At 43.8% G+C, this 14,374-nt stretch overlaps 2 protein-coding genes across 2 annotated transcripts; both read left to right on the top strand.

Annotated features, from left to right (window-relative positions):
• The first annotated feature begins 886 nt into the window (after positions 1–886).
• Positions 887–6,452, top strand: LOC135497724 (uncharacterized). The gene is made up of 3 exons (XM_064787556.1): positions 887–953; positions 1,061–5,623; positions 5,794–6,452. Exons 1-3 carry the CDS (start codon positions 887–889, stop codon positions 6,450–6,452), a joined length of 5,289 nt encoding a protein of 1,762 aa, XP_064643626.1.
• A 24-nt stretch (positions 6,453–6,476) lies between these two features.
• On the top strand, positions 6,477–7,199 carry LOC135497723 (uncharacterized). The gene has a single exon (XM_064787555.1). It carries the CDS (start codon positions 6,477–6,479, stop codon positions 7,197–7,199), a length of 723 nt encoding a protein of 240 aa, XP_064643625.1.
• Positions 7,200–14,374: the final 7,175 nt, after the last annotated feature.

The following is a 14,374-nucleotide window of genomic DNA, read 5'->3' as shown; positions in this document are numbered from 1 at the left end:
GGATTTTATTGTTTATATCTTCGAGCATACTGTGTACAACATGGGCGCTGAGAATGTCATCATCATTCGACAGGACTTTATGCAGGTGCAACGTCTCTGAGTGTTTGCTCGCAATGCTGAGGAACGCTGTATTACAGATAGGAACGTTTTACACCTTAAAAAGGCGTCGTCTTGTAACAATCCTGTTCTGCCTAACTTCTGTCCAAGTCACCAACAAGACTGTTATTCTGTAAATCTACTTTATTTGGTTCTTGGAATACACACTGTCACTCGAACACTACCACGACACGCCTCGTCCGCCCCCCCCCCTCATCTCGCGGCGGTGCTCATGACGTCATACTCTAGAATACTAGTATCACGATCGTCACAGTCTCTTGTCCTGTTTATTGCATGAAAACACTTGAATGTGGGGAACAATAAAAAATTGTTTACCGGCGGGAATTCCCATTTGGTTCAGTCCTTTACCATGTTACTAACTAATTGTGGAGAGTTTTATGGCAAGAGAAATCCCTGATAATAACTGTTCAGGAGATATTGTTGTCTTTGGCCCCGTTACGGCCCTTGTGGAATTGTTCGAAAAGTGTAGAATTGGAAACAACATCATATTTGAAACACGTTTTGCCTTGCCCATTTTTCCATCAAAATACCCATCTTTGACGACAACGAACCACAAATAATAGAGATCCTCAAGAACATATTGGTATACAGAGCGTAGTTAAGTAGAGTACATTTAGAAGGATGGCCGAAAATAGCGTAGAAACTGTGAACAGTGTTGAAGAAACTCCCGATGAAAACCAGACCGCGATGACCCAGATAAAAAGCCCAATCGATTCGAACCTTTTTCCCCCTGCTAGTAGTAGTATGTGTGCTGGTAGTGGTACTGAGGATGATGCAGCTTGGAGCCACGCTCAGCCTGCTTAGAGCTCCTAACAGAGGTTACGTCCCTCCGGATGGTACGAAAAGAACTTGAGAAAAGAGAAGGCAGGGTTGAAGTCTGCTTTTACCAGGGCCAGGCGGCAGTTGACAGAGTTAATTTCAGATAGTGACACATTGTTTGCAGATAGTCAGTTTATACAGGCAGCAACTAGAAAAGTTGATGAAGCACAGGAAAGAGCTATGGGCAATATGAGTTCACTGGCTGATTTGTATGCGTCTCAAAATAGATTCGAAGACTTTGATAAAGTCACAGCTGAAATGGAGAAGATAGAAGAAGAATTTGCTGATTCTCAGAATGCAGCTGAACAGTATTTCGCAGAAAGAAGAGAAAAGTCGTCAAGCAGTAGATCGACACCTAGCATAATAAGGAATTGGGATTCACTTGCGAATGTTCACCGATCCCAACAATTTAGATCGGCCATAGAAATGATAGAGGAACATGAAGAATCGAGCAGAGGCCTACCTGAACCCGAAGATAGGTTAAAAGACGTCACGACAACAGAAGCTGATCGCACACCTGACAAGCCTGATGGTCGCACACTAGATGATGTTGGGGTACAACAACCAGCAGTTGTCATAGACCATGGTGAGATAGCCATGGGTGAGATTACCATTGGTGATAAAGGCCCTGGCGAGATTGCCATGGGTGTGCCTGCCATGGATGACAGCAAGCCTAGAGGCGGTAATGGTTCAACTTTAATTGGTGATCAAGGGAGAAGCGATGTCGCTACTGGTACTACAGCCCCTCCACAGCAGAAGAAAGTCGGTCAAGCAGTAACAGTCGTTAAGCAGAAACAGACAACAGATGAAGAAGCAAGACACAGAAACAGACAAGTGGAGGGTCCTAAGAAGGTCCAGTTTTATAGTCCAGCCGCGCCTATTGATAATCGTCAGGTTAAGCCTACCCGTCCACCGGAGCCAATCCAAAATCATCCTGTTGCGCAAAATCGTTTGGTTGCGCCTACTGGAAATGCTAACGTTGAGCTTTCCCACAGCAATCAAGGTTCAGTGCCTGCAGTTAATTGCAGTCAGCCGAGTAAGGACAAGAACCCACTCCGATTCCAAGGAAAACAGATTGATAGCATTCCAGCATATTCGCCCAACAGTTATGGAGCAAATAGTCAGCCTACCCATATGCCTAACACGATTAAAGCTGACTGGTCACAACCATACAACACTATACAATATTATGGCACAGGGGGCCAAGAACCAAGTAACCAGCAGTTCACACAGGACAACAACATTGGTCAGCCTTCAATGCTTGAGAAGGACATGTGGCGACAGCTGAAGAGAGTTTCCATACCGGTGTTTTCCGGAGACCTGAAGTCTTATGAAAGTTGGAAAGCAGCCTTTGTAGCATGCATCGACAAGGCACCAGCCACTGCAGAATTCAAGCTTTTGCATTTGAGGGAGCATCTGAGAGGTGAAGCGTTGAAAGTGATTGAAAATCTTGGGCATTCAGCAACAGCATATCAAGCGGCAAAGGATAGATTGGATCGGAAATATGGTGGATATAGGAGACAGGTGGCGCTTCACTTCGAGGAAATCCACAACTTTCGTCCAATACGACCTGGAAAGCTGAAAGAAGATGTAGAAAAGTTCGCTGATTTGTTGGACCTTACAGTCATAAACCTAAAAGAGTCCGGCCTTTACAGTGACCTCGACAGTCGTCTGTTGTACTCTATTCTGATGAAGAAAATGACTGAAAAGATGGTTGCCGAGTATCATCGTTGGCTAGATGACTACCAGTATAAGGAATCGATTGAAGTTCTTCATGCCTGGATCATAAAGGAAGCACAAGTCCGAATTGTAGCTCATGAAGCTGTTCGTGGGTTTGCCGATGGTACAGGAGATGATAGAAAGAATGGACAAAGCACAGATGACGACAGGAGGCACCGATCAGATGATAACTACAAGAAGAAAAAGAGCTTTTTCACATCCGGGTCAGCAGGAGCAGCAAAACCAGAATTTAAAAGGGACTGTCCTCTTTCATCATGCCAAGAGCAACATGGCATATGGAGTTGCGACAAGTTTAAAGGACTTGAGATTGACAAGAGATGGGATATGGCGAAGGAGCTAAAACTTTGCTATAGATGTCTGGCCAACAGTAATCACCGTGGTGTTGACTGCAAACGTAGTCGTGTGTGCGGAATCGAAGGATGTAAAGAAACACACAATCGCTTACTGCATCGATCCCCATTGCCAAAAGAAAGTCTTTCAGCCACGAAAGGGGAGAATAAGAAAGAGAAAAGGCCTGCAGCAAGTGGTGAGAAACCTAGAAGCCAAAACTATGGAAGTCTTACAACCACATCTGATGACAAAGAAGAGTCTGAATACATCGCTCTCCGCACTGTTCCAGTAATTGTGAAGAACGGGAGGAAACGTTTGAAAATCAACGTACTGTTAGATGATGGAAGTACGACAACCTATATCAACACAGAAGTGGCTGAAGAGTTGGGACTTAAAGGAGAAGTAATGAAGACCACAGTCAGCGTGCTCAATGGAATGGTAGAATCTTTCGAGACCACACCTGTTGAGGTTGGATTAGAGAGTTTGGACAAGCGAATCGATATGATGATCACTGCTAGAACTACCGATAATGTCACCGGAGATATGAAAGCCATCGACTGGAGAGATTATGCGGATAAGTTTGAACATCTGAAAGACATTGCATTCCCGAAACACGGAAAGAGAGAAACCATAGATATGTTGATCGGCGTTGACTACCCGGAGTTACACTTCTCACTAAAAGAGGTTGCAGGAAAGGATGGCGGGCCAATTGCCAGAAAGACTAGACTTGGATGGACATGTGTAGGGTGTCCACAAAAAGAGATGAAGAAAGAGAGGAATTTCTTTGTTAATCGGAAGAATACTGTCTTAGAGGAGATTAATGCTACCATGAAGCAGTTTTGGGAGATAGACAGCTCAGGAGCCAAAACCGAGAACCATGGAAGTAGTCACATGTCACTGGAGGACAAAGCAGTTTGCACAGTGATACAGAAGGAGATGGTGTATAAGGACAACCGTTATGAAGTTCCATTGCCATGGAGAGAAGGCAGACCTGAACTGCCCGATAATAGTCAGATGGCGGTTCAGAGACTTGCAAGCACGGAACGAAGATTGCTACGTGAGCCAGAAGTTGCGAAGGCTTACACCGCTACAATCAAGCAGTATCTTGAGAAGAACTACGTACGCAAGGTTCCACCAGCTGAAGAGCAGCCACCGTCAAAGTGGTACTTACCGCATTTCCCAGTTGTCAGGCCTGACAAGTCTACAACGAAAACCCGCATCGTATTTGACGCTTCTGCCAAGTTTGAAGGAGTATCCTTAAATGACACACTTCATCAGGGTCCTAAGTTGCAGAAAGACCTAGTCGATGTCTTACTACGATTTAGAAAAGAGCCAGTTGCTCTCGTCGGAGATATTCAACAGATGTACTTGCAACTAGAAGTTGAAGCCAAGGATAGACCTTTCCAGCGGTTCCTATGGAGAGATCTAGACACAACCAGAGCCCCAGAAGAATATGAGTTCAACAGAGTGGTGTTTGGAATCAATTCGTCGCCGTTCCTCGCACAGTTCGTCGCCGAAGAGCATGCCAAACGCCATAGATCAATCTTCCCTTTAGCCTCGGACACCATACTTAAGTCGACTTTCATGGATGACTCGATGGATTCTGTACTGAACGATACAGAGGGTGTGAAGCTGTATCATGAGTTGGATGAACTCTGGCACAAGGCTGGGATGTACTGCAGAAAATGGCTGTCGAACTCTTTAACCGTGTTAGCTGAGATTCCAGAAGAAGACAGGGCAGCTGAAATAAGTTTAGACGAAGGGGAGCTTCCTTCCACGAAGACTCTTGGTGTTCTCTGGCAGGCGAAAGAAGATCAGTTCAGCTTCACTGCCACACCAGTCGAAGACAACTTCACCTTAACTAAGAGGACATTCCTTCAAAAGTTGGCCAAAGTCTTTGACCCAATGGGTTTCATATCGCCCTACATCATACGCGGAAAGATACTTATGCAAGAGATTTGGACGACTGGAGTTGGATGGGACGATAGGAATCTTGGATGCCTTGAGCAGAAGGCACAGTGCTGGTTTGATGATCTTCGAGATTTAGGACTCATAAAGATCCCGAGATGCCTCAGACTGGATTCAACTGAGAAGCTGTTGAGCATCGAAGTTCATGCATTCTCTGATGCGTCGCAGGATGCTTATGGTGCTGTACTTTATGAGAGAACAACCTACGAGGGAGGATTAATCATATCACATTTTATAGTTTCGAAGACTAGAGTTGCCCCGTTGGCTGCAACCAGCATTCCGAGACTTGAGCTGATGGGAGCGACACTCGCCTTGCATTTGACTATGTCCGTAATCGCAGCCTTGCAGCTACCAATGCAGGACGTAACCTTTTGGAGCGATAGTGCTAATGTTCTGTGGTGGATTAGGGGTAGGAGCAGACAGTTTAAACCGTTTGTCGCACACCGTATCGGAGAGATACAGACTCAGACCTGCCCAGATCAGTGGAAGCACGTGCCAACAAAGATGAATCCTGCTGACATCTTAACAAGAGGAGCAAAAGTCAAGGAGTTATCAGACAACACTCTTTGGTGGAACGGGCCGGAATTCCTGCTGAAAGATCATTCTAAATGGCCAGAACAGAACTTCGGAGAAGACAAGTCGCCATCAAGTGAGCGGAAGAAAAGCCCTAATGGAGTTTTTGTTACATTGCAGAAGGAACCACAACCGCAAGATAAGGAGAAAAACAAGCAAGATGTTGATGAAGGAGTTTAAACCCAGAGCGCTTCTCTAGCTGGGTCAGATTAACCAGAGTTTCTGCTTGGGTCCACCGTTTTGTAGAAAACTGCCAGCAGCCAGTAGGGCAAAGGAGACATGGCGAACTCGATGCTGAGGAGATCCACGACGCCGAACATCAGTTCATAAGACAAGCCCAGCTGGAGACCTTTCCGGCCGAGTACAAGGCCCTACAGAAGAATAAAGCTTTACCAGTTGCCAGTAGGATTCAGGGACTACGGCCGATGATCGATCAAGATGGTATCCTCAGGAGCAACGGCAGACTTGAGAAGGCTGAATTCCTTGCCTATGATGTGCGTTACCCTGTGATACTGCCACGAAAGAGTTGGGTGACAACGCTGATCATAAGGTTTCATCATGAACAAGCTAACCATGCAGCCGGAGTCAATCACATATTAGCGTCATTGTCTGCAAAGTATTGGATACCAGCAGGAAGAGAAGCTATCCGAGAGTTCGAGAAGTCATGCTACGAATGCAGAAGAAGAAAAGCTAAAGCAGCAACACAACTGATGGCGCCACTCCCAAGAGTTAGACAAAGGCTACCACTCCGAGCCTTTGCTCGAACATCCGTGGATTTCGGTGGCCCTTACTTGACGAAGCAGGGCCGTGGCAGGATCCGAACCAAGCGCTACTTATGCTTGTTTACTTGCTTGCTGTCCAGAGCCGTACACCTCGAAATGGCGTTTAGCCTTGACACGGACTAGTTCCTGCATTGTTTCAACCGGATGATGAACCGAAGAGGAGTGCCGTTGGAGATGTACTCGGATAATGGTACAAATTTCGTCAGTGGAGAAAGGGAGCTGCGGGAATTGGTCGAGCAGTTTGACGAAGACATGATTGAGAGACACGGAGCAGTCAGAGGGATCAAGTGGACGTTCAACCCTCCCCTCGGGCCACATTTTGGAGGAGTCCACGAGATCATGATTAAAGCCGCTAAGAAAGCCACTGCAGCAATCCTGGGGAACGCCGACATAAACGATGAAGAGTTGATGACTGCCTTTAGTGGTGCAGAAGCCCTCTTAAACTCCAGGCCCCTAACTTACCAGTCCGCAGACGTTAATGACGACACACCATTAACCCCGAACCACCTGTTACATGGTCAAATTGGTGGTGAGTTCGCACCTGCAGCTGCTGATAACGTCGCCTACAACCCAAGGAAGAGATGGCGACATGTTCAACGATTGCTGAAGCACTTTTGGAGGCGCTGGATGAAAGAGTGGCTTCCAATGCTACATCCAAGAAGCAAATGGGCCCAGGAGCGAAAGGACATTGAAGTTGGCGATATCGTTCTTGTCGTCAATCCAGATACGAACAGAGGAAAGTGGCCGCTTGGACGTGTGGTCGAAGTATGTCTTGGCGGAGATGGCCATGTCAGGGTGGCCAAGGTGCAGATCGGGAAACACGTGATGACACGTCCTATCACCAGACTCTGTCCGCTAGAATGTGCATAAACGAGTCTCGTCGATGTTCAAGTCTCTAAGGATACGATACGAATTGTTACGTGTATGTGTAATATGGACTATATTAGCTATTAGTATAGCTAATTGCGCGAAATACGTGTATATGGACAATCTTAGCTATTAGTATTAGCTAATTGCGCGAAATATATGGACATTCTTAGCTATTAACATTAGCTAATCATGTGGAGTTCATGGACAATTTCGTTATGAAGCGCGTTGACTTTGGACAGTTTTATTAAAAGTTAAAATCGTTTTAGATAGTTCTGGATAATATTAGTGTTGCGAATCGCGCATTAGGACAATTACAGGATAAGCTTTAAATCGCGTTAAGTGCAGTCTTGTGAAAAGTTGGACAATCGTAAATTTGTGTTTTGGACTGTCGATATGACGTTGCACATCGAGAAAGGGGAGGATGTTCAGGATATATTGTTGTCTTTGGCCCCGTTACGGCCCTTGTGGAATTGTTCGAAAAGTGTAGAATTGGAAACAACATCATATTTGAAACACGTTTTGCCTTGCCCATTTTTCCATCAAAATACCCATCTTTGACGACAACGAACCACAAATAATAGAGATCCTCAAGAACAATAACGTCTTAAATCGTCAAATGTTGAGTTAAACGGAAATAGTGTTTTGCTTTTCTGGAGCGAAATGTATTCGGGTCTTAATTTTTCTTTGTGTTAACCATGCATATATATATATTTATATTAGATTAGAACATCTCAACTCAGTTACCTTCGGAGTCGAATTTCTTTCAAAGGACACTTCCTCAAATATGACCGTTACTACTTCCTCTTCAATAATGATATTTTCGTCCTCAGATATGGGATTACAAAGACACGGCTTGTTTTCTATATATTTAACCTTTCACGTATTGACAGTGGATATCCAGCATTCGTCAGAACCTTAACACATTCAAGCTATCTCAGTATACATGGAGAATATAGGAGCTTTGTCATTGTTAGTAAACTCAATCTCTACGATTCTAAATTCAGAAACAAAGGCCACATTAACCTTAGGCTGGCAAAAGATTTACCAGCTAAATATACCTTTTTCAATCACTGGTTTTATGAACGAAGTATGACGATGACTGTCTTAATGAAAAGCCACCGGTACTATCTTGTTCATTGCAATATTGTCGAGAATGTGATCATGAAAAATAACCAACGATATCTTTCTGTTATCGCAAGTTGTAGTCATGTAATAAGATCATTCAAACATACGCACGGTACTTATGATTTGCATGACGGTAACCTTATTTGTATTTTTAAAAAATCAGTTACTTCATCTTATCAGTTGATAACTATATCATTTTATGATCCGACATTTAAGCGTTTCTTGCAAAGAAAGCTTCATTTTCAGACTGAAGAGTACATTCACATCACAGATGCTTTCTTGGTAAGAGGAACACTAATAGTTGTACTGAATGGGGCGAGAATGATCCACTTCAATTCAACTGATGGAGAACTCAATTTCACTCAAATTGATTTTGAAGGCTACCATAACTTTCTTGTTCGCAACAATGGTGATATCATGCAGTTTAACCGAATTCATCTAAAACATGAGATGCGAATATTTCGATTCTCAGAAATAACCATTTACAAGAAGTTCTAAAAAACTCTCTCGGGTGTACGTTTGGTCAATGAATCATCGCACAACAAAATATAATTCTTTCTTGTGTACCAAATAGCTCCTCGATCTACAGCACAACACTCTGTGACATTTTAACCCGACCTGTAAAAGCCAATTACTCGACTCGTGTTTGTTCCCGGTGTGACAGCGGACATAGTCCCCCTGGAGTCATAGTCCGGTAGCATTGTATTTGACCAATTAAGCAGCATGATCTATTGTACCGCTAACCCTAACCGAAACATTTAGCAATGCGGGCTATTGTTACACGGACTATCAGCCCTAGGACTGCCATCTCTTGCACACCGGCGTTACGTCGGTATTTTATACTATGTTTGAGACCATAAAACGCCATTAAATCACTTTTACTGGTTGTCCAGCGCTTATCTCATGTCACTTGTGAAAATTATATCAACACCAAGATGTGGCCTCATCATATACCCCGGTTGATATTTTAATCATTGAACAGTCTCTTATTTGGATTTTGGATTTGTTATTTCTCGGATTCCACATTGTCTACTTGCAAATATGACCTTGACTAGTTGTTCAAAATATGTCCGAATGTGAAGTAAAGGCTAAACGCAAATCGATTCAAATCATTCCAGAGCTCTGATGTAACCGAGTCGATCGCGATGTTGCTTGCTCTGGTCAGGTTAACATTCAATGTTCTTTACTGGAAGTCGCTGCACCACTAATCGACCAATCCGCGAAAATCCACGAAATGAAAGTGTGGTCTCACTGTCCAGTAGGGCTGCTATCTGTGAAATCAGAAAGTAGTTCCTCTGATATTATGAGTCAAAGCTGTTTCTGCTGAACCTTCTGATATACCGTGAGCTTGATACACTACAGGGTGGCCCAGAATTATTTGCCTTTGGACAGTAGAATTCTATTGTGTATCCATTGTGTGAGGGTAAATAATTCTTGGCCGCCCTAGTGTGTAGTAGGAGGAGTTTGCCGACTTTTTAATGGTTTTTCTAACTTTGTCTGATTTTTGTCCGACAAACGTCTGACATTGTCAGACTTTTCCCGGACAAGTCCGATTCTAAAAAACGGTAAACGATACCAGGGCTTCACAAAATAGGGAAGCCCTAGTATGTTTTATATGTTTTCACATCTGATATTACATGTAATATACATTATCACTTAATGTCACCATTTATACATCAGGCCTACTTATGGTCACCCCGCCCCTGTTATTAGTGACACTACGTCACACTCCCAGAGTGCTATAGAGTGTTCGATACGTGTTTGACTGATTAAGATAACTACTCAGTATAATCATTCATATATGCCTTCGTTAGTCGAGGAGGTTGACCCGTGCTGCAACTTTGCGGCCCGGGTGACTAAGAGCAGAGGCGAAGAATACCCGTGCCGCAATGTTGCGGGCAGGGCAAGGTCGTTGGGGGATCATGGGTCGCAACGGGTCGCAACGTTGCCGCCCGGAGCAAGTTGGGATTGTTTCGTAATCTTTATCCGGGACTTTATTGGTATCATAACGATGTACTTAATAATCCTGACGAAGGAGAAGTCAGAAGCTAGACCTCGATTGACAACATAACGTGTACAGGCCCCTTAGAACAATTCATGTCCTCCCATGATTTGGCCTATTGATCCGTGAGCCTAATCCCTGAACAGATGGTCGACCATTACCATACTTACAATGGGGTATCAGCTCTCGGACAATGGGCGGGTTGAATCAAACGATGGACAGTGCACGATATGACCTACCCTGGTCAGACTAAATAGTTATGAAGTGCTCATGATTGCCCTCGTTTAAAGCTTCCTTCAATTCCATGGTAAAATAACTGCAATGTTATGGAACCAGTTGACCTTTTCGTTAATTCAAGTCGGAAAGAAGAAATCCTCATTGGCGTTAAGAATGTCATCATCGTTCCAAAGAGCTTACATTGAGTTGTCTATACAACAACCAAATCTGGGAAATTGCCAAACAGGATCGTTGCTCGCGTGTTCCTCCATTTGTCATGACATCCCACTAGTTTGGATTTGAGCTGATATCTCGCTAGTTTGGGTTTGAGTTTGTTCGAGTTTGATTCGTCGATAGAGTTGTGCAAACTCAACAGCAGTGATGCACCGCAGACGAAATAGCAGCCAGGTATATTCAAGATCGGCTGAGAACAAGGTAAAACGACATCGTCTTCAACTGGTCCTTTACTCTTACTTTCATGACCGGTGTAACATCTGTGGTTGTTTCCCATGTGTCAGTGTTTCCAAACAATAGACAGCTAGAGAGACCATGACTTTTCAATAGGGGGAAACACAGAAAAACTTGTCAATCTATCTTTTAGCGTTCCCAAACAATGAGGGGAAACACTCAAAAATAGAAACACTCAAAAACATTACACCGGCGTGAAAATCAATTTTGTGCATTTTCCCTACACAATTGTTCACTATTTGGGCAGATATTAATGGCTAGAGAGACTAGATAATCATTATGTAATATGATGTTAAACCGTAGCATGCATTCTCATGCCTTGGTGAACATACAGCCAGTCCATCAACTATTTGAGTGACAGGTGTTTGGAAATTTCAAAACTGAATTGAAGTGCTGATTACAAAGTCATTCATACATGTGCTACATGCTATACTGTTTCATTAATACGTGTTTAAGGTTGATTCGTCACGATCTCAACTTCTCTAATTTTAGATGATCTAAAAATCTGGTTCACTTCGAGGTGGCGGTCTCAAACAAATTGCCCAATGCAGCCACCTTCAAAATCGACCGCAACCACCGATGTTACTACAGCGTGTCGGGCCTAGAAGGGAAAGACCAAATCCTTCTCTTGCTACAGACCGATGGTAGGACGATTTGTTGTCATCCGGAAGAAGGAGAGGAAAACACCTCTGGGGCGGGGGTATATGGAAACAATTTTCCGTCTGGTAAGTACTGTTGATCGTTAAGTTCTCGCCCTCCAACTATTGTATTATTCAGATACTTTACTTCCTTTCTATTCATTTCTAAGCGATCAATAATCCGAGCGGTTACACGTGCATAAAGGAATCATTTGTTCCCGGACTACGCTATCCCAAAGCAGATTGTCCCACCACACCCGGCGTATAAACCATTGGTATAATATATATGACCATCGGAACTGTACATCATTTCCATTGATTCTTTTCTGGCTAACTTTCCAAGATCGTACCACGTCTCGCATGGGCGGAGCACATGAACCATCTGAGACTCTGTTCAATGGCGACAAGAACAACATCAGAACATACAGTTGATACAATAGCCTTAAGTGTAAACTTCGGAAGTACGATTATCAACATTATTCAACATAATTCCTGAATTACCCCGTAGTGGAATAGCTACTACTAGGGTACGTTGCAATAAAGGTAGCATCATTGTTTGTATCATGACATTTGTTTGTGGTGCTGTGTAGGTTTTGGCAGAAAACCTTATTCTAGTCGCCAGCTATCCGCTTACGTCCGAGCTGTTCATGTGATTCACTAAAGACAAGGAAATATTCGAGATTTGACGACAGCTTTAATTGCATCTTATGTGATGGCAGGAAAAATACAAATCTTCTTGGTGTAACCGTGCTAATCAGCAGGCGCCAAAATTCAGCACGATTTTGTTGATATCTGCAGTTCCGTACGTGTTGCTTGCGACCTTGACAAAAATACGTAGGTCATTGTCGTATTTCGATGGCGCAGATATGGTCGATTTGTACTCCTTCCAGTCACTACTAGAAGAAAGGTTCGACAAAACCTGGCTTCGGGACTTGACTGCTAATTCTGCGTTGTCGCCCGTTCTGTACCAGATAATCAGGCAGTAATTCTTCCCAAAGTCGAGCTTATGGAGAGAGATGTGCGAAGTGCGATCAAACGGTTTTACTTCATCTTTCCCGACCGTGAATCGAAGATACCAGTCTGTAGACAATGAGAAAAAGTCAGTTCACTTGAGATTTAAAGGAGTCAAATACTTTATGCCATGTTCTTGAACCTAAACTCAATGTTCACCGATCTAATATCGTTTCTGAATATATTCAAGTCCAGTATCAAAATAAAGGTAAAGCTATGGCGAGTTTCAATATTGTCCTAATGACACTAAGGACCGTATCTTAGAACTTCGGTTAAGATCTGGTCAACCAACTTGTAAAGTATGGGCGAGGGGCTCCAGGGTCCATTCGACTATTCCTGAAAATCCATCTTTCGGTTGACCCAGTTGGCTTAAGTCCGCACCAATCCCCTTTCACATAGCTACCATTGAAGTCACAGTACACCAGGTCTGAAGCGAGGGAGCGAAGGGATCACGTATCAAGGAGGTCAGCCTTTTCGATATTTTGTTATTTTCTGCTCTCTCTCGTAAAACTGCACTAGAATAGACAAGGTACATTTCATTCTTCGTTGAAGGACAATTACTACAGCATGGATTGAGTTCACGTTCATCAGTGCTTAAGGGACTGTAAACGGCAAAAAAAATCGAACGTCCGCGAAACGTTGGCGGTTAACAGTATGTATATGTATTACAAGAGTTAAAACATTGATGTATAGTACCCCCAGGTATGTGGCACGGCTTAACCCGCCGGCCATGAGGGAATTCTTTTATGGCCCAGTGGTTGGCGCGTTGGCCCCAGAGTGGAAGTTAAGCAACGTTGAGCGCGGTCAATCTTTTGATCGGTGACCGGCGCGTATAATACATCTGGCAGACCTTCCCACGCGATGCGAGCTCTGGATTTGTAGTTCGGTACTGAGACGCATGAAGCGCTAAGTAGGATCGAGGACGATCCATGTCTGTCCGAAGTGGGGAATGATGAATAGTACCCACAGGTATATGGCACGGCTTAACCCGCCGGCCATGAGGGAATTCCTTTATGGCCCAGTGGTTGGCGCATTCGCCCCAGAGTGGAAGTTAAGCAACGTTGAGCGCGGTCAACCTTCGGATCGGTGACCGCGTACAATACAATTGGTTTGCAGACATTATTGAGGATTAAAAAGACACTGCTTGGTGGAATGATCCTCTATTCGGTGATGGCAAACCAATAAGTGACCACGGTTAAATTTCCAGATAAACAATCGATGCAATCATACTAATCAATTCTATCTAACCGTTTTTATATTCAGCCAAAACAGTCTGTAACACTATTAGGAGCAAAATGTTAAGTTTGAACGAAGCCGCCATAATATTGCTTTGCCAACGCCCAACAGGACATTATGAGATTTCCAACTTAGTTAAGATCGTTTAAAACAAAAGTTAACTTATTTGGTGTGAAAGTAAAGTGTGGCATTGTATGCGAGTCAATCATCGTCATCTGCAGGTTACTCACACATATTTGTTTGAAATCCAGGCCACATGACCGGTGTGACAGCGGATATAGTCCCCCTGGATTCATAGTCCGGTAGCATTGTATTTGATCAATTAAGCAGCATGATCTATTGTACCGCTAACCGTGACCAAAACATTTAGCAATGCGGGCTATTGTTACACGGACTATCAGCCCTAGGACTACTATCCCTTGCACACCGGGCGGCAATTACCGGTCCTGCTCATGATATCTTTTGGCATCAACTTTCAT

The sequence above is a fragment of the Lineus longissimus genome, chromosome 13 (assembly GCF_910592395.1).
Source record: "Lineus longissimus chromosome 13, tnLinLong1.2, whole genome shotgun sequence".
Lineage (NCBI taxonomy): Eukaryota > Metazoa > Nemertea > Pilidiophora > Heteronemertea > Lineidae > Lineus > Lineus longissimus.
This window is presented reverse-complemented; position numbering and strand designations above follow the sequence as displayed.

Bases quoted from the DNA above. Each gene is read 5' to 3' on its own strand.
- LOC135497724 (XM_064787556.1), top strand. From the start codon at position 887: ATGATGCAGCTTGGAGCCACGCTCAGCCTGCTTAGAGCTCCTAACAGA. The intron at 954-1,060 runs GTACGAAAAGAA...CATTGTTTGCAG, and splicing joins AGGTTACGTCCCTCCGGATG to ATAGTCAGTTTATACAGGCA. The intron at 5,624-5,793 runs GTGAGCGGAAGA...ACCGTTTTGTAG, and splicing joins AGAAGACAAGTCGCCATCAA to AAAACTGCCAGCAGCCAGTA.
- LOC135497723 (XM_064787555.1), top strand. From the start codon at position 6,477: ATGAACCGAAGAGGAGTGCCGTTGGAGATGTACTCGGATAATGGTACA.